The sequence below is a fragment of the Rhinolophus ferrumequinum genome, chromosome 14, assembly GCF_004115265.2.
Source record: "Rhinolophus ferrumequinum isolate MPI-CBG mRhiFer1 chromosome 14, mRhiFer1_v1.p, whole genome shotgun sequence".
Lineage (NCBI taxonomy): Eukaryota > Metazoa > Chordata > Mammalia > Chiroptera > Rhinolophidae > Rhinolophus > Rhinolophus ferrumequinum.
The window spans coordinates 1144268-1165585 of record NC_046297.1 but is presented as its reverse complement, the minus strand read 5'-3'; the positions used below and the strand labels follow the sequence as shown (position 1 = coordinate 1165585).

Genomic DNA, 21318 nt, shown 5'->3' with positions numbered 1-21318 from the left:
AAATGTGCTAAAACTGACAGGCAAGTTCAGAGGAACAGCTATCCTAGTTACAAATATTTGAAAGACGAACAACAAAGAAAAGCCCTTCCTGATGACTCAGCGAGCACTGCTGTACAGCGGTTTTCTGCTCTCAGAAAATGGGCCTGGAAGCTGAGTGCAGCCCTTGAGAATGCATCTCTGCCTGATTAGCTAATGAGCCCATGAAAGGTGAGAGTGTCCACGAAAGCGTCTGCTTGAAAAACAGTGTCAGGCCGTTAACTGAGCATTTAAGACACTTCCCACATCACAGATTATCTGGAATTCTTTCCTTATGTAATACTGACTTAATTTTTTCCTCCGCAGCTAGGGGCCAAGCTAGCCATTGGGAACAGAGTGATAAACCAGAGAGTGGTATAGAAAAGTATACAAAGGCCAACGTAGCCGTCCACCCTTAAGCACACAACACCTGGTTCCGTGTCTCCCGAGGCCCCGAAACACTACCTGAGGGCATTTCCGAGCTGCCCCCAAAGGCACAACCGGTCAAACGCTGTATTTACACTGTTGTATGACACTCAGTGTCCAGGTGTATGCTCTCCCCTACCCAAAATTCTAAAATCCCCACAGCTTCAAGGGTGCAAGTTGCTCCTTGAGCTTGGAACAAAGCGATTTGGCAGAGAGCCTACTGTGCACCAGCCTGAGGATTTTAGAGTACTGTGGATCGGAACTATGTATCAGTTTCAATGCAGAACTGTGAACGGGTTTGATTACGCCGCTTCCCCGGGGCCTCACGGAAGAAATGTTCAATACATTGAATTATTGATTTAAAACTTCTCAAAAAGTCATACTTGGCCACCGTGTATTAAAATGGAACCAGCACTTCAGCGCCCGTATTTCAAATTCAAATGTGACTGGTAAAGGCATTTTGAACAAAACTGAGAATTTCATTTCCTGCTTTCTTGTTTCTTTAGAGGATCACTGTCGTTTTTGTTTTGTGTCTTTCGGTGTTTCCAAAATCAACAATGAAAACAGAACTGGTTTAAAAAGCAAGGACTGAACTTCCCGGTCTCCTATCTGAGGCCTTGGGTACCCAACGCGCTGCAGACTGAGGGTTCCGTCCAGAGACAGGCCCTGGAGGGAGGGAAGGGGGTCGGACCTTCCCCCCAGCAGGCAGCGGGGGCTGGCGGGGCTGGAAAACACGCAGCCCTCTCCGCAAAGCCGCACCCTCTTGTAGCAAGCGCGCCCTAAATGTGCAGCGCGTGAGTGTGTGTGTGTTAATTTTTAAATTTCCCAGCCAGACCAGACCCATTCCCTCATCACTAGAAACATAAGAAAACTCCCTCACATTATAAATTCTGACTTTAAAAACACTGAAAGTGACCATGTGTATTGCGCTCAGTAGGGCGGTTTTACCTTAGTCTCTGAAATCGGGCATCTGGCCCCCACAGTGACAATTACCGTGGGAGGGGGCGTTACTGAGATGCGCTCTGTCTCCTCGTGTGGATTCCGGCCCCTACACACACACACACACACACACACACACACACATCAACCCTCACCACCACCTTCACGTTGCAGTTCTCCTATTTGAGGTCACCTGCCGTAGCCCTTTTAGTGACATGTCTGCTCGTTTAACTTCCTGATATGAGTTTTGATATACTGAATCGGGGAAAATGTTTCACGATTGTAGCTTAAATTTTTACTATTTGAATGAAAAAACCCTTATTTTCAAGTTAAATCAGAATGCGATCTGTATCGATCATCAGTAAAGAAACTGCCAAAGGTCGTTTCTGTGTACGATTCATGCTACTCGAACATTCAAACTATGGGAGCAGCCTGGGGCTGGGAACAAGGGAACTCCCTTCCACTCGGAAAATGAGAATTAATTATGGGGAAAACGTAAGATCAGTTTCTAAAGAATTACCAAGCTTTGTTCAGATTCAAGGAGGCATTTTTCAAAAAGGTGAATTTAAACTAAAGACTGTGATCTCTCACCGACTTCAGGATATTTGGGGAACTTGGGGGCCGTCCAGGCCCCCACCGCCAAGGAGCCCATGCCGGCGGCAGGGGTCCAGCTGAGTCAGAGGGAAGGGCCGCACAGGCACCCTCACTTCTCACACCGACCCCACGGGCAGAGGTACCCACAACCACCCTCAAATCTGAAGGGCTCCAAAACCTCGCTGACAATGCTTAGACTAGGGGTATGGCTTCTTACAGGGAGAGAATACAGATCCAAAACCAGCCGAAGCACTCTCGGGGGACGTGTCGCAGAGGTACCCCGTCCTGGGGGCAGCGCCGCACTGGTAGCCCTGTGACTGCTCAGGGGAGCTGCCCACCGGGCAGCAGCCTGCGCCTCCATGTCCAGGGCCCTTCCCGGGCTTCACGTCGTCGCCCGCCTGCCCGCCTGCCCGCCTGGCAGGGCTCAGTGTCTAGGTCATGTGACACCACGCGGCCGGCGCCCCCAGCTGAGCGAAATCAGACTGGGATCCCCGCAGCCACCCCGCCCTGAGCAGACACTGCTCTCAGGTATGACCGGGACCCGCCCCATGGCCAAACGCAAGGCCGGCCGCCTCTGGGCCACTTCACAGCGCAGCGAGGACCGATTGCAAGGAGAAAGTATGTGACCACAGATTTAAAATAGTAAAAACACCTAAAACCAAACACCTAATTAGAAATGCTGCATGTGCACTGACTTAAGAAAAGGACAGCAGAGCAGAAAACACCTGTACTGCCCATAGTTTGTAAGTGAATTTTCAACTAAACTTGTGAAACTTGGAGATGTTCAAAGAATGATGACCGTTATTTTGCTCTCATTCTATGAATAATAAATATGTGGATTCTTAATAATGAATCCTTTAACAATCACCATAATCAGAGCAAAATAAATGTCCCTGTTATTTTAATACTGAATTTTTCTTAACGCTGAAATAAGGGAGCTACCCGTAATGACCTATCTTCTCACACTCTAACCCATAGCATGGATCCTGGCGTGCAGCCTCTACGCGCAAATTCAGAACTCCAATCAGGGCACTTATTCTTCATCCTCGACTTGATCTTGTCTTCGTGGGACCAGTAGGGAAACGAGGTCGATACACACAGTACAGACATCTTAACAAGTTTACGAGATGACATGGAAGTCTCAGGACCCAACACAAGGCTCAGCATTACCCTTCGGACAGTAACTGCCCCGGCAGAGGACAACCTGAAATGCTGTCTCTGTTCCACAGGACTTCAGGAGGACGACCAGCGGTTTGTCGGGGCGCACGGGAGGCCAGCTCGGCCCCCAGCTCCTGCAGCCGCAGCTCCAGCTGAGTTTCTGACCAGCCGGCTACGAGCACAAGCTTCACAAGGGAGGCAGTGCAGCAGGGGGACACACAGGCCCAGCCACTGTCCCAGGGGACATGCTCCCGCACACACGACGTCCTATGCTTCAGCAGGGCACACTCAGCCTAGGATACACCTTCCTTCTGAGGCAAGTTTCAGTAAATACCAATCTTTCCATCCCAGTGCTCTGCTGGTTCTCATCCATTTCCAGGCAGGACGGCCTCCTGCTATCCGGCCCCCTCTGACCTCCACGTCAGCGCCCTTGAAACGCACAAGCAAGACCTCTTTTTTTTTTTTTTTTTTTTACTTACCCGGTGCCCTGTGAGGGCCGGCATCCAGCCCGCCACTCCTGGAGCTGCAGGTCTCAGAGCTCCTTTGTCCTGACCCTCAGCCCCTACCTGTCAGCAGGGGGTCCGGGGCGTCTCACCTGTCAGGAGCCCACATCCGCTTAGCATTTCTCCTGAGCTCTGTCCCACCCGGTCACTCCCAGGCCTCTGTGGGCAGGTAAGCGGCCTGCAGAGCAAAGCCGCAGGCTGCTGGCGTGGCACAGCCGATCCTCGGCGACCTGGCCCCACCCGAGTGTCTCCAGCCTTGCATCTCAGTTTCCTGCCTCGATGTCCACGGAACTCCACCAGCTCCTGCTGCATGACCCCCTTCCCATCATGCCGCTCGGCTAACGTGGTGTGGTTCTCAGGGGCACAGGTACGAGAGCCTCCATAGGGGTGGCTCCGGGTCTGTGGCCCCAGCACCCGCACGCCTTGGGCCTCACCCATCACAGCACATGGCAAGGCCTCGTGCCAGCCCAGTCACTGGTCTCCCCAAGGGTGAGAACGGGGTCACCCCATGCCATTTCCTTCTCAGCATCCAGCTGCTATTTGCTGGCCATCAAACTCGATGGAATTAAAGAATAAACAGGGTGAATAAAAGAGTGCAGTCGTCGGTTTCTTAAGAGCGAGGATTGTCACAGCCTCCCTTGCAGTCTCTTCAGTCACAGGGACCTTTGCACGTGACCACACTGTCACTCTTAGGGCAGCAACAGCAGGGGCTGGAACCGCCTGTGCTGAGGGCCTCCCCGGGTTTGTTGAGCTAACAAACCGCTTTGCGACAGCCCTGGCGCTATGTAAATTAACACACTCTGGATTAATCGCCAAGTAGCTTGTCATTTGCACGATTTGAGAGTATTTCTATAGTGAATGGAATACGTTTTCGCCACGGTGCCCACAAAATGGCACGGCTGTGGACGAGCAACCCACGAGCTTGATCACTGAGGCCGTTTGTGCTTGAGATCAACGCAGGGTGAGCACAGACCCCCATCTCACTGGACGGCCGGCCTCGCTAGCCAGGTTCAGTCACGTCACGGAAACTGGTCCCTGTGAGTCTGAACGAGACCAGGCTCTGTCACAGCCTGAGGGAGAGCCCCGCGCTCACACTCACGCTTCCTGACACCTTTGCTTTGTGAAACAGCGACAGCGTCCCCGTCAACGTACCACAACCTTCACAGGGGTCACGCCTTTTTAACGCCGCTGTATGTTGAGCTATGAAATGTATGGACGTTGTCACAACAGTATACATTTTGAGAACCCGTCGCAATGCCATTACTCTACATTTGCCTAACACCATTTTCTATCATTTCTATGCCTTGTCAACACACATACTTGAAATAATGCACTTCATCAAACATAAAATTTTATATTGCATTATTTTCCTGTGTATACGTTATAATCATGCCTCATTCTTTCCCACATTCTCCAAAATTAAACGTTCAAATGACTGCATTCCATCCCACGGGGCGGACTTTCTAACGACGACCATACACTGGACAATGCAGATCGCTGGCAAATTGCTTCCCTCCTGGCAAGAAAGCTGCAGTGACACCACGTTCATTTCAGCTTTACTTCATTTTTTTCAGGATGAATTACCCCACATGGATTATTTTTTGGAATCTATGCACATTTTCCTGCTTATTGTAAAACATACTAATGCTGTAGTTTAAACCTGAAATATTTTCAATCTTACTCATTCGCTATTGATATTATCTATAGTTTCTTGAAAATAACCATGTAAATAACCACCACCACACACACACACACACACACACACACACACACACACACACATAAAGCTCTGAAACTTTAAAGTCATATAAGAAGCACATATAGGAGAATAAACAAAGCAGTCAGAACCTCCTGAATGGAAGTTAAATGTAGAAAAGACAGAGTTAGGAGCAAAAACAGTGCTCATTTAATAAATTACTTATCGAATGCGGCCTACAGACCTAGTATTACTAGTTAAGTTTAATCCTGAGAGTTACATTTTTTTATGTCAAGAAAATTACTTTTCAATTATGTAAAGTAAGTGCTTATTAGAAAAGCACGATGGCTCATAACCCCTTTCTTAACATTGCTAATAGTTGTATTTTTTTCCTGTAATTTTCACGGAATTTTGAAGTAGATTGTCACATAATTTGCAAATAATGGTAGTTGGCCTCTACTTAGTTTTAAATATTTACACATGTAAGACCCTCTTGCAACAGATAAAATAAATGGGTGCTTCTAAGAAATTCTGAAGCGCTGGCTGGATGTTTAATCGCTTCACAGATCCACAAAGCACAACAATCATCACAGGACGTAGTGAAAGTTTATTTAAGGAATGGAAAGCCTGAATCTCGTCTGTGCTTTACGGAAATAGGGCAGGGCCAAGTGGCAGCGTCACAAACGCCAAATATGGAGGAAAAGTTAGAAATGTGCTGCTTTCAAAACTTCTGAAATAAAACAAACTGCTTTCTATGTGCAGCACAAACGTTGGACTGAACATCGCTTACTAATCTTGCATCCAGGCACTAGTGCTCTGAACCCTGGAGTGTGAGTCCAAGAACTTTCTATGTAAAAATCTCAACATATAGAGTATGACAAACACGTAACAAGAAAATGCATGTTTTGACACTGAAAATATTTAGATTATTAATAATTCCAGAATAAGAAGATTAATATTGCTCTGGAATAAAAGGTTTTTCAAATTAGCTCACAATTAACATACGTTGAGAAGATGTTTTGCATAAACTACACAGAATTGCCCTGTTCACTTTATAAATTTATATCAAATAAAAGTACATGATCAAATGTATGTTAGTCTCCAAAGCATATTCTATTCGTACATTAAGTGTTTCATTTATAATATTAACAAAAATAGTTTTACTGAATCCAAAACTAGTGCTCAAATATACATACTTAAAACATTTCAAGTCACCCCAAAATAAAACAACTAGAGAGGGAACTGGAAAGCCAGGTGACGGAATCCATCCTACCGGACACTTGCACACTTGACTCCACATGTCAGCTGTCAGGAAACGGCTATCAAAGAATGTGAAGGTTTCGAGGAATAAATCTTAACCAGTACTGAATACAAATATTTTGAAAGTCAATACATATTGACATTAAAATGCAGTATTCCACATGATTCTAACGGCTTCCTTAAATGTTTCCCTAAAATCTTTGAAAGACCAGGATTCTGTCCTACTGTATGAGGGATGTTTAATCAACGCCTTGCTTCCGGTCTTGGCGGTCGCTGCCTGTGGTCTGATGTGAACGGACCCGCTCAGAAGGTCCCGTTACCGTGAGCAGGCCGGGCTGCGGACAGTTACGCGTGGCTCCGAGTATGTCCAGAGTCTCCTGGCTGTGTACTGTCCCCAACTGTACTTTGTTTGGAAAACCCTTTTTGGATCCCCTGCCAACAGAAAGTTGGTATTCACTTCCCTGAGTAAAATGCTACGAACACGAACAATACGCCCCTCCATCCCTTCCCCCGACACCTCCAGAATTAGAGCCATTTTCTGTGATCTTTATTCAGCTCAAAGTGATTTTTCCAAATCATTTCCAACAGCGAGGGGATTCGAGTTAGTGAATACGACGAGTACGTCCGATGCAGCCTCTGGCTACGGAACAGCTCCCACTTCCTGCGCTCCCTGCATACCTGTGACACAGGTTATCGGCCATCACACAGATGAGGAAGAGAGCTCAGAAACATTTACTAGTATTTACTTCCTGCCATGGCCTGTGCGCCGTGCGGTCCAGCAGCAAACACAAGTCCCGGGACCCACAGAGACACAAGTGTGGCTGGAACTGAGTGAGAAGTGAGCTGAATAAGAGGGACGACGTCAGAGAGGCGGAGTGCATCGGCTGAGCTTGTGGCCTCCTGGGCAACTGAAGTACCCGTGACCTTCTGTTCCACCTTTACTGAGGTGCTGCTGACAAATAAACCTTCCGCGTGTTTAGGTACAGCCCGAAGCTTTGACAGAAGTCCACACTGTGAAATGCCTATTCTCAGCTAATTGCAAGTCGGCGATCCACCCTCACTACAGTCGTCTGCTGTGCGAAGGTCTCCAGCACCTGTGCGTCTGGTAAGTGCGCGCTGTACCCCCCAGTCCCCGGCCCCTGGGCACCACCACTACCCTCGGCCACTGTGAGTCTGACTGCTCACACTCCACACACTCGTATGAAACCACGCAGCACCCATCTGTGTCTGGTTATTCTGCCTACGTAACGTCCTCAGGTTCATCTGTGTTGTCACAAAGGGCAAGAATGCCTTTTTGTGTAAGACTGGGTGACACCCACTGTGTGCACACACCACATGTCAGGCTGAGTGACTCCCACTGTATGCACACACCACATGTCAGGCTGAGTGACACCCACTGTATGCACACAGCACATGTCAGGCTGAGTGACTCCCACTGTATGCACACACCACATGTCAGGCTGAGTGACTCCCACTGTATGCACACACCACATGTCAGGCTGAGTGACTCCCACTGTATGCACACACCACATGTCAGGCTGAGTGACTCCCACTGTATGCACACACCACATGTCAGGCTGAGTGACTCCCACTGTATGCACACACCACAGTCAGGCTGAGTGACACCCACTGTATGCACACACCACATATCAGGCTGAGTGACACCCACTGTATGCACACACCACAGTCAGGCTGAGTGACACCCACTGTATGCACACAGCACATGTCAGGCTGAGTGACACCCACTGTATGCACACACCACATGTCAGGCTGAGTGACACCCACTGTATGCACACACCACATGTCAGGCTGAGTGACACCCACTGTATGCACACACCACATGTCAGGCTGAGTGACACCCACTGTATGCACACACCACATGTCAGGCTGAGTGACTCCCACTGTATGCACACAGCACATGTCAGGCTGAGTGACACCCACTGCATGCACACACCAATGGCTCCTTATCTACCCATCCGTCCACGGACACTGACGCTGTGTCCACTTCTCACTACTGTCAATAATGCGCAGTGAGCATGGGTTGCAGAGACGGTGATCGTACTTCCTTTGGACAAACACCCAGCATGGGTTTGTCTGATAAGGACTTTGGCTTTGCTCTGAGTCAGACACTGGAGGCTTTTTGGCAAAGCAGACGTGATGCGTGTTTTCACAGGATCGCTCCGTGTGCAGGACTGATGATGGGATGGGGGTCAGGGCGAGGGAGGGAGCGGGAGAGCCCATCAGGGGGACAGCGTAGCGGGAGGCGGAAGGGACGGTGCCTTTGGAGGACTGCAGCAGCGGGCGGGGAGAGAAACGGCGAGACTCCAATGTCTCCGAAGGTCCAGACAACTGACGTGGCTCCAGCTTTTAGAATGTATTCATTTCCCACATAAATGGGAAGAGCCGCCCTTTTCATGGGAAGAGCCGCCCTTTTCATGGGAAGAGCCGCCCTTTTCATGGGAAGAGCCGCCCTTTTCATGGGAAGAGCCGCCCTTTTCATGGGAAGAGCCGCCCTTTTCATGGGAAGAGCTGCCCTTTTTTGGATGGAAGGAGAGAAGCAGGCGGAGCAGCTGTGTGAGGCAGCTCGGGAGCCCAGTTTCAAGTATGCTGAATTTGGCCTCTGGGTGGGGAGGTCGCGTGGGAAGCTGATCAGGTAGCGCTCCTGCGCTTTCTCACTCACTTCTCTACACAGACGGGTCTGTGTGTGACCTTCAGAGCTGACCGACACACCTCCCTGGTGCTGCTGACCCCCGGGGCCTCCCCGTCCCCGTCCCCACCAGCCACACGGCATGTTGGGAAGTCACCACACGGACCCACGGTCGTTTCTACCCCTTAGTGACACTAGAGTTGAAACAGAGGAATATGCAACAGGGGGAAAAAGTGTTTAAAACCAAATAAAATAAATGAAAGGGTAAACCTCGGTCCATGGGGAGACTCTTAGCACAGAATGAGAAACGCGGCGACAATGAAGACCAAGAGATAATATGCCACTGAATAGAAGTGTCAAAGTTCAATTGTGATCAATTGTGACGAGGTTAGTCACAAAGCAATATGATGGAAATATAAGTGAGGACAAAAACTTATACCTCTAAACTATGTTTTTCCTTGAGCATCTCTAGTCTTCTCTCTCTCTCTGAATCAATCAATCAATCAATCAATCAATCAATCAATCAGTCTCTGTCATAGAAAATCTCTTCTTTTATAAAATAGAACCGCCATCTCACAGAGGAAATGGGGTCCTGTCCAGTGCTCACTGGGCTTGGTCCGTGGGGCACCATTCAGCTACTGTTAGTGAAGGCCGAGTCTGGTCAGCAGCCAGATGGAAGCTTTCCTTTTATTTCTGCACTAAAAGAACTCCAGGTGTTGGATACAGTTGTTTGTTTTGTTGCTCTTTTCCCCGTATGCTTGGCTTCAGGAAGAATGTTGTTACCACTGCATTCTTTTATAGACAGCAAAATATTGTGTTCTGAAGTGTATTCGGTACAAGTTTGGCTCATCCTGCTTTCTTTCACACCACAGAGTAACTAAATATTCAATGATTTTATCTTGTAACGCAAAGGAACTCTGAGAGTTTTCACTTGAACAATCAGATGTCTCAGCTCAGTCTCAACCGCGGCTCCATGAGACACAGCTGACACTCTGAGGAACGGCTCATAAGAATCACCTTGTCTAAAGCGAGCACAAAGCTTCCTTTGTTACTGCGATTTTGTTCCAGTTCCCGGCATTTGTTTTGATTGCCGCTGCCTTGCTCTAGGTCGGTTCCATTCCCCAAAGACTGTGAAGCTGCATGGAAGGCTTAGCTTTCTCACGCGTAAGGCCGGGATGTTATTCATATAGGACATATATGTGATATGCTCTAGGGGATAGTTTATTTCCATCCCCATAGAGAAATGCACATCTAAGTGAAGTCACTACACACAGTCTTCACCAAAAGGCCCAGAAGCGATGGGAAGTCACTTTAAATCCGTGAGGACCTGGATAAGCCCAGGAAATCAGATCCCCTAAGAGGAGGCCTGCTGCCAAAGACTCATGTTGAAACTCCTGTTACAAAGAAAGGTGCCTTTCTCATAAGAAAATAATAGTGCCTGATGATATTAGCTTTCACTTATGTCGAGATCTTCTTATTTATTAAAAATCACACGAGAAGGATTTAAGTAAATGCCACGCATGGAACTCTTGGGCGAGGAAGAGCCCACTGGCAGAACGCAACACTCAGAGTCACGCCACGTTGGCCAATCACCGCTGTAGGAACAGGACACTGGCTATAGTTTAGTTCAGTAACTGCGACGTTCATGAACCCAAGCCCGAGAGAGAGCCCACACGAACCAAAACTCTATTCCTGGGTTTTAGCAAAGCATCGATCTTTCCTGGACAGCACGATACTCTGGTACATGTCACATCAAATCCAAATCTGATTATCCAATAAAGGAAGCAGAGCACTTTGCCAGTTACAAAGTATATGAAACCCGTATTTTCAAAGGGCAGCCTCTGGTAGATGGAACATTCTGCATAAGTAGAATTGACTAAATCCATAATTACTTATTGATTTGTGTCCACCAAAAAAGAGAGCACATATTTTATTTTAAATAGGTGGTATTGGGAAAATGTGGTTATTTTAATACTGTAAGGCTGGCATAAAACATTTATTTTTTATTCATCTGTAAGATCGGTTTAGCAATACTGAGGGAGAAAATTACTTTTGGTATTACCCTATATTCACTTTTCAATAGGATGTGACTTACTGTAATACACTGTTTATTAGTATTATTGTCTGAGAACCCAATGACATAAAAAACACATTTAGTTTCAGCTTATAACCTTTAAAAAAAAATGAATTTGGTAGGTACAAATGCCTGACTAAGGAAAAGAGCAACACGTATATGTAAGATCAAAACAACAGCCTCATAGAGACTTAACTCAAATGGCTACCGGCAGACCCCAAAGGAAACAATCAGCACTCCCGTAAAACAATGCTCTGTCACGTGAAGTTACGGGGGTCCCGTGCAGGTGTGCAAACTGCAGAGCGCCTGGGAGTGGTTACATGGTTCAAACTGTACTTTTCTATCTGTTCTCAACGAGGGGCGTTCTCTTGCCCTCACATTTCCAGGCATTCTGGCTTCTGCCGACATAAATGCATTCCCCAAATAAGAGGGTCCCAGCCATCTCCTGCTAGACATTTAAGCCCAGGTGTGTGCTTATGGTTTAAGATGCTTTTTTGGAACCTTCTGACTGTGAGAGGTCTGGGAAAGTACTGCCTGAATGAATGAGAACTGGTTTTCTAAAGTGACACTGCAGACACTTGACGTACCATAAAAATAAAACCCCGTGGCCTCCCTACCTTGAAAACGAACATCTCCCGGCGGAGAACGGCGAGAGTATTGAAGTCCCCGTCGCAGATGTTGGGTTTGGCTCCCGGGTAGGAAGGTCGGCCCGTGGGCGGCCGGGGAGGCTTGGGCCGGTCATTCTTCCGAGGGTCGGCCGGAGGAACAGAGCGGTGTGGGGGGCACCGTCGGCAGAGGTCGCGTGGGTGGGGGGGTCTTGTCAGGTGGCCCTTGGGAACAGGAAGACAGCTGTTGGCTCACGAGAAGCTGGGACAGTGCCGGAAAGTGTGCTCCAGAGCGCAGGCTGAGTGCGCTACAGGTCGCTGAGCCCGTGTGTGTTCTGGGAAACACGGAGTCTTCCCAGCAAACTGTGGCCGAGGCTGAGAAACCGTGCTCACCACGTTAGATCCCGGATCCAAGGAACGAGGCTTTCTTGATTAATTTTTAACTATATTTTTGTATAGCTTCACCACAGTCCTCATCAGAAAAGCTGCTATGAAATCTTTTTTTGGAAGTAGGTGGTATATAAATAATAAATAATCGAAAAGGAATGTAGTATGTAAAGTCCACCAAAGTGAACCCTAGATTTTGATAGACAGAGTCCATGCAAATATTTCTAAAAGATTAACATAAACGGATCAAAGTTTATTCTACCCTTGGTCTCCAATTATATTTTATAACCTTTCCCGACTTTCCTTATTTTCTTCTAATGAGATGTTTTGATAAATTGCTAGGACAGTGTTTCACGTGAATACAGAATCTAAGATAGCTATTGATTAAAACATGACTAGTCAAATATTAATGTGAAGAACTGCCTCTAAAAAGAGGGTTCTAAGTCAGCCAAAGTTCACAACGGAGTTGGTACCGAGGCAAAACTTCACTGACTGGGCTTTTGTGTCTCTGAAAAAAAACACAGAGCTGCTCTCACTTAATGTTTCGATATGGAAAGAACATTCTTTTCGGACCTTCAGTCTGGACCACTGTTCAGGAGGTCCCGGGAAGGAGCCCCTTGCAGTTCCCCTGGGATGCTTCTAGATACAGGGGCCTCACAGCTCTCCCCAGCTCGGCGTCCCCCACATCTCTCTTTCCTTAGTTTCCCCCAAGCAACGAGCAGCACGACAGTGGACCTTATGTTTGCAAATCTATGTAAACCCTGTAAGAGCGCTTACCACTGAGACTGAAACTAAAGAAACTATCGAAGGCGAAACACGTTAGAAACTTAAACTCTGCTACTCAAAAACGCAAACGACGTCTTCTGGGTACTGGATACTAACTAACATCCGGAGAGCGCACACTTGTAGTGCACGATGAACGCTTCACTTCATTAAGTGAGTAAAGCTCTTCTCTGTGCAGGAATTACAAATGCCAAGTACCTAACAATTACATGTCTTCATAAAGGTCAGTGGTTCCACGGAGGGAGCCAGGATTAGAGTCAAGACGGGAACAGCCCCTCTCCCTTTGGCCCCAATTTGCATGCGCTGACTGGACACCGTCAATTAAAACAATTTTGCTGCACTAGAACTTCATTTTGACTTATGCTAGTAAACTCAACCAACTGTTACCTGTCACTCTCAGTCCAAAAACCACACACTTTCCAGGTGATTTAGTTATATCCATCACACAAGGGTGTTTTCTGCGACTTCAAAAGTGATTTCTGTAGGAACATCTGACATCAAGCACCATAACCTGAGATCAATCTGTCAGTTTGTACCAACGTACACACTATTTCCATTGGTTTTATTCGTTTCATCTGTATTGTCACCTGAATGGAAACACTAAAGCTTATCAGGTCTTTGCTGTAACTATTGGTTTCACTAAACTTGATTAGAGAATCGTATCAGTGTGTAAGACTGTCCCATAATCTGTCCATTAAGGGACCTGGGCCTGTTGCCAACAGAACCTGACTGATTCAAGACTTGCCAACAGGCCCGGTGGCTTTCATTCAGGAACCCCCCTCGACATGTGAGCCCCTGTCCCGGAGAAGACCTGGCGGCAGGGCTTCTGGGCTTCCGGGATGACGCACCTGACGGCGGTGGCTTACCGTAGATCTTCTGGATGCCCTGTAAGTCATCGCTGGGCAGCTTGAAGCTGTCGGTCTCCATGTACTGGTAGAACGGGGCCATGATGGCCGTGGGGTCGTTGGAGTGCTCCAGGCCCAGGGCGTGTCCCAGCTCGTGAACAGCCACGAGAAACAAGTCATTGCCTGTGCAAAGAAGAAGACGAGACACGGATGTCACTGACAGCCCAGTGCAGAAGCCACACAGAGCACACACCCTGCTGCGGCCGCCATGCTACCCGAGGAAGAGAGGAGAACATCTTTCCTTCAAGGATCGCCATGGTTTCCGCATTGCATTTACCACCAGCAAAATCTAACAGGCTAGTTTAACAAGGGGGTGCAGCTGGGAAGGTGGTGACAATGAAGTCACAGAAATGTAGAAACTGAAAAGGAAGAACAGGGGCTAAAAGTTGAAAAAAAGAGCAGCAGCATCAGAAGTCGCGGCTACGGCTGCCGAAATCCCCTCGCGATGAACAAGCACGGGCCGCACGACATCGCCCTGTCAGCATCCACTCTGACCCCAATGCTAACAGTAAAAAGTAGAGACCAGAGGCAACCCCTACTTTTCTGTAGGTGAGAAAATGCAGGTGGACAGGGGACGCGTCTTGTGAAGAGCAAGTCGAGACTGGAACTCAGGGTGTTATTAGTTTTCCTCCTTATATTATCGTTTTAAAACTTTTCTTTCTCCATTACAGTCGACACACAATAGTACGTTAGTTTCAGGTGTACAGCGTAGTGATTAGAACATTTTTATAACTTACACAGTGAGTCCCCGCCCAGTGAGACCAGTCCCCACCGGGCACCACACAGAGTTATTACAATATTACTGACTGTCCCCTGTGCAAACTCAGGCATCATACAAAGACGCTGTTCTTACTAGCCGAGGACGTAGGAATACAGCTGTGTATTCCTTAGAAGCATCCCACTTCTAAGTGCTCGAACATAAATGTAAAGGTTCCCACGGGTGACTTGCGACAAAGGCAAATGGTGTCCTGACCTCCGTGAGTGTCACTAAAAGGAAGCCTCCTCTCCTAGCATTTTCGGAGTGCAACATATTAACCATCTTTATTAGGAGTTTGGGGTTAACTCTGCTTGGGGCACTTTGAACATTGTACCTGCGTTTTCTGCTTTAATTCTCACCACAGCTCCGAGAGTCAGCCACTGTTATTATGTCCATTTAAAAATGAGGGGACGTCCAATGCAGTTTGCAAGGGCAGTGTGGCTGGCCTCAAGCCCCGCGGTCTCGTTCCACACCTCACACCGCACCGCCACGCAGCTGTGACCTGTCCTGACGCACAGCGGGTCCTACAACGTGGCCGTGCGACAACAGCTCCGCTCATTACACCACCACTCAGGACGTTCCCTCGGTTGCGCGCCTACTGTGTGCAGGCACTGATCTAGGCTCTGACGATGCTGGAGCGGACAAACTACAAAGTTCCCTGGTTCCACAGCATCCAGTTCTACTGGGGAGGCTACAAAGACACAAGGCAGGAAAGTACAACGCACTGGATTTTACGCAGGGGACCGACAGGGAGGGGCCATCATGCGCGGAGGAGGGGCCGGAAAGGACGTGGAGCCGTTAGCGCGCGTGGGACCTGGGCGGCCTGGCTAGACGCGCGGGCTCCCCGGACCGCTCTGAGCACAGCAGGGACACATTGTGACGTGATGGTAACAGGACACGGGGTTACCTGAGCGTCGGACACCTGAGCATCGGTGCAGTGGCCAGGGAGGCCGCGGGACTCAGCTCCTGAGGGGAGGCCCGCGCGGGGACCGTGCAGTGGGGGTGGGGGGCCGCGGGGGGGGGGGGTGAGGGGACCACAGGGGGGGCCGAGTGTTTCCATATCCAGAAAGCACAGATGCCAGCGGCGAGAAAAGAGGAAACTCGAACACAACACTTCTGACCCGAGCACCTGGGAGAACAGCTGCTGTTCCCGACATGGAGGAAACCCTAGCAGTGGTTCCTGGTCGCTTCGTCTGTTTCCTGCGAGCGGTGGGTGGCGTCACGAGGAGCGCATTCTCTGCGTGTGCAGTTAGAGACGCCCTCTCATGTTCACCGGGAGACCCAAGTCCCTGTATGAACACACATGCATGAGGAACTCCGCGGCGCTGTGGGCCTCGAGGGGACATTCCCACAGGTGAGCACCGCAGGATGGAGCTGTCTCAGCTGGGAGCCGGCCGTGCCAGCGAGCAACAGAAACAAGGAAGAGGAGCAGAGACAGACAAGGGGCTGTGGGACATGAGAGGGAGACACCCTGACTCGCATGGAATTTATGTCCCATAAAGGAAGCGGTGACATCATGGGACAAGGGGTCTGTGACACGATAAGGCCATAAAAGCAATTGACGATCAACTCGTAAACCCCGACGCGGTCACAAGCATGTTTGCAGCCACGGTGCCGGGGGGACTGAGCGGGGCGTTTGAAACCCAGACCCGCGAGAGCAAAGCCCAGGGCCCACGTCGGGGTTGGAAGGCATTCACGGAGGGCACTGCACTGACGTGACCCGTGTGTGCGTTGGGACAGGGTCCCCTCACTGAGGTTATGAGCACGGCGCCTCCCACACTCACTTCCTTTCGGTGGGAACGTGTAAGTTCTACCCTCTTAGTGAACTTCCATTACACAAGTGCTGTCAGCTCCAGCCACCACGTCACACGTCAGACCCTCAGACCTTATTCCTCTGACAGCGGAAGGGCCGGGCCCTTTAACTTCTCCCTATTTCCCCCCAGAACCCTTTTCCGTCGTGTGAAGACCTGCTACGGAAAGAGGATGAGGGGAGAAGAAGGAAATGAGGAGGCCAGGCCTCCCCCAGGGCTTCCGACAACGGAACCCAAGGGCGCGGGTCCCGCTCCACCCAGCAAAGGGCAGCAGCACTTGTGTGCACGTGGAATGACCAGCATGTGCCAGAGGGGCTGGCTGGGGACAGCAGGACCCGTGTGCTTTCCCTGACCGCTGTGGAGGAGGGGCTCTAATGGCGGGAGCGAGGGTAGGTCATAGGAGGTCAGACAGCGGAAAGCAGAGGACACAGGTCTACACAGTCACTGGGAAGCAGGAGTGTTTTTGAAGATGCTACTTGGAGTGGAAAAGCCAACACGTAGCTAGGGGATGACGCAGGACGCACGTTGTAGCCCCAGGAGAGGTGCGCACAGAAGCAAGGACGGTGATGGACAGAGAGGCCGGAGTCTGCATGGGACGCAGGGCCGTGGGGGCTGTCCGCGCGGTACCCGCGGCCACGGGCGTTCTCAGACCTACTACCTAACACTGGCTCCGAAGAGGTCACCTGCAGAGCCCACATCAGTCCCGTTTTTAAGAGGCAGCTTCCTGGTCAGAGTCCCAGAGCGGCTTTACGGGGTCACATGTCCTTTTATTCTTCCAAAGGAAAAAACCCAGCCGTCATAGCCTCCTTCCTGTCTGCCGCGTCCCCTTCCCTCGGAAGCAGGTGCCCTGACGGCGTCCTGGGACAGCGGGCAGGGTAACTCTGTCCTCTTGGGCAGGGACGCAGGGCCCTCGGTCCCCATCAGCCTCTGGCCCGTGTTGACTTGGGAAGAGCATTGCAGATCTCTCACAGGCAAGAACAAAAGTTGTTTGGCATGCAGTGGGTTTTAGACAATTAAAATGCAGCAGCCCCCACCAAAAAAAAAAAAAGAGAGAGAAAAAACAAAACAGAAAACAACCAAAAAAAAAAAAAAAAGCCAGAAAACTGAAATAAATGAAGCAGCCTTCTCTCTTTCCTGAGACTGAAAACCATAGCGGCTCCTGTACCTTATCCTTAAATTCACATCCCCTAAGACGTCCTGCTGTGATGCACCTCATCTTATCTGCACAGACCGCAGAGGACAAACCAGCCCCACCCCCTTCTTTAGCACAGAAACAGTACTTGCTCCTTGGGCAAGGTTTTTGGTTTTGAGCTTGTGGCGTTCAATTGTATCTCTAATCTTCTTTCCTTTGTATATACTCCACCGTGATTTCAGAACACTGAACTGTATATAATGAAAAATAGTGCGTTATTTATAATTTCCTTGCCATAATTATGTTTTTATGCTTTGCGCTAAGCTCTTTCCGCCCTCCATGCATTTTCATATGCTATTGCCTCTGCTGACAACATACCCCGAATGTGAAAAAATGACTATGTAATATTTCATACGTAAAAAGTGCCATAAATAATTCTAACATTTATCATCCTATAAACCTACTTGAACACCAGCTCCACTGATCTCTCTAACCTGAGTTTTTAATTTCTCTTTCCCTTGCTTAGATTTTGATATTTTCAGGCACTTGAAATATAAGGAAACTAAATACCCACCTAATAACAGGTCTTCCAAAAATCAGCAGAGGTTTCCCAAAGCTACACTACTACGACATTTCTAGTTTTTCATTTAATAAGCACCCTAGAATAAACCAATAGAATTAAAATAACTCAGTTCCATGCCAGCCGGGGAAGGGGACGCCCAGTGTAACAAACTGCAAGGCCACTTTCCGGCCGGGATTTGGACCATATGCCCACCTGTGTGTGGATGTGAGCACTGCTTATCCCGCCTTGACGCTGAGCGCTCCTGGCACAGCAATCCCGCTGTTACATGCCACGGTCCCCAGACCAGCGGCCGCCATGTGACGGAGATGCTTTTAAAAATGACCAGTTACCTCCTATGCGCAAGGAACTATTTATAGAATGACTGAACCCCTGATAAACCCTTTTCCTAACATGTGATCGATTTGTGTGCTGTCTGCCAGGCGACAGGAAGTGCCAGCACTCTTCAAAGATAAAGTACCTAAGTCCTTTGTCCTTAATCGGGGAACTGAGTGTAGTTCAGCAGTTCTGAGCTCCTTGGGGTTCACAAGCTCCTCAGGGGATCAGAGAAACCCCAAGTGAATGCATTCGCACAGCATCACATGTGATTTTCAAGGCAGTTCAATTCTTAACTTCCGGTAAGACAAAGCAGACTTAAAACCCTCACTCAGCTATTGTCTGTCTCTGTGATCCAGGCCTTTATCTGTAAAGGGGGTTTCAGGTCACCTCCTTCCAGGTGGCCGGTGGGCTAACTACCACCGTGTCTGTGACACACTCAGCAAACTGCCCAGGACACAGCTCCACGTTCCCCGAGTGGGATCCCTGCTCCTCCCCGACGATTAACAGACACACAACTGCCCAGTGAGATGCCACACTCCCACTGGTACCTCATGTCCGTGATGTGACAGACCTGACTACTTGACTCCTTAGGTAGGGAGAATTTCCTCTTTACAGGGGAAAAAAGGCAAAAGCAACCAATGAAAACAATCCTCTGTACCCACTTCTTTGTGGAGAGGTTTGTTAACAAATCATAAACATATGTGTTTTCATAAAACATTAAGATAGAAATCAAACACCAACAAATACGGTCAAGGAGCCAGTTCAGTGACTCACTCAGACCTGACGTTTTCCCTGTTGGGAGCATGTCCCCAGAAGGACCTGTTTTGTTCAACAGGTGGGGATTTTTAAAATATTTTTTTAAAGGCGACTCCTCATCTCAAGCAACCCTCCTTTCTTACACTTAGTCAAGCAGTGGACTTAAACGTATGCATTTACGTGGCACATAGGGACAAAACGAGAAGACTCACACTTGGCCTGCTGTTCACATAGGAAATTGTAAAACGTATTTCTGGCTCTTCAAAGGATGTGATGTCACCTAAGTGCCCTCCTTATCTGCTCTCTTTACGCTTGTCTTTAGTGCAGTGAACCAACCAGGAGGATGAAAAGGAAAGCAAGAATAATAGGACATTTCTCTTTTTTAATAATAGAAATGCTTTCATCTGGCCATGATTTATTCAACATAGGTGTAGCAGAATAGCTTGTCTCATTTTCGTTTGTAAACAAATCTTTGAAAGGTCTGGGTTTCAGCTCAGAAATTGGCAGGATATTCTGTTGGCAACGTGCTTATGAATTTCAAATGTTCTGGAGAATGTTTTCTTTCTAGGATACATGAGTTGGAAGAAAACCGTAACGTAAGTGTCTTGACACATTTGTGTGTGTGTATGTGTGTGTGTGTGTTGTAAGTGAAGCAATGAATACAGCACCTATGCTTCATGACTTTACAGAGTCTCTGAAAATAAATTCATACAGTACCTTCACTGTAGTCTTGACCATGTCTTCCAGCAGAAGGAAGACTTAAAAATGTATTAGAGAGATGGACTCTAAAAAAAGCAAGGCATGTAAATTCCTGATATTGAGATTTCTTTTACTACTAATTATCTATAAATTGCAAAAGGCCTAATACCTATGAAGCAGTGGCCCCCTTTACTGCAGGGGAATGGAAAGGAGCCCGGTGGGGCTAGCCGTAACCCAGAAGTCAATCCTCAAGACGTCCCCGTGAGGGGCATGCTGAGCCCCAAGCAGCAGCTGAAGCAGCAAAGGTTTGGATTCGGTAACTTAAAAAAACTTACAAATTGGCAGTTACAAAACAGAGGGAGGTAAAGTGCAGCACAGGAAACACCGTCAATGGTCCTGCAAGAACTCTGTAGGGTGTGTGTGGGGGGGACTAGACGTATGGGGGTCACTTCGAAAGGTACAGAAATATAACCGCTAGGCTGTACACCTGGAACTAAGAGAACATTGAATGTCAACTGTAATTGGAAAATAATTTAATAAATGTAAAAAAAAAAAAAAAGCTGGTAAGCGGCACTGGCAAATTTACATCCAGGTCCTGTTCATCTGTGATGAACATGACCGTCCGTGAATTCACAATCCTCCCCACAACGTGTACACACACACACACACGTGCGTACACACGTGTGCATCACACACGTACAATCACACACACGTGTATACACACGTCTCAAGTACACTTAACCAAATAGAAAACATTACTATAATCTTACTTAGGACAGAATAAAGAAGAGAAACAGTGCTGACACCAAAAGGAATGTCATTTCCTTCAGTGTCCGCCCATGACTGGGAGTCTGCACGAGCTTTAGGAACACACAGTAAGAATTTATAATCCACTGCATGTCCAACCAGAATAAATGCCATCATAAGGGGACAGAGGGAGAGAAAGAGAATGAGAGCGCGTGCGTGCTCCCAGCAGAAGCCACGCCCCCTGTGTGACCTCGGTTCCCCCGCGGCGGCCCACGTATTAGACAGGAGTCACTAAGGGACGCATGCTGGCGGGCAGAGGAGTCAGGGACAGTGTGTATAAGCTGCGGACACGCTTTCAAAGCCCCACAACAGCTCCGGTGGTCTTCCACTCAAACTGTAAATGTATTCAATTACGGAAACAAGGAAGATAAAATTAATCTGGTTTCCACTGTTGGTATGAATGTGATCCTACTGAATTAATTTTGTGTAAGATATTGAATATGCAACTAAGTTCTTGATAATATTT

General features: G+C 48.4%; 1 protein-coding gene across 1 annotated transcript in view; it reads right to left on the bottom strand.

The window, feature by feature from the left end:
- The window catches only part of MMP16 (matrix metallopeptidase 16), a 162402-nt gene that overhangs the window by 35548 nt on the left and 105536 nt on the right, over positions 1-21318 (bottom strand). The window contains 3 exon segments of the mRNA XM_033126614.1: positions 11930-12095; positions 12097-12142; positions 13954-14115. Of these exon segments, the coding sequence (XP_032982505.1) occupies positions 11930-12095; positions 12097-12142; positions 13954-14115 (374 nt within the window).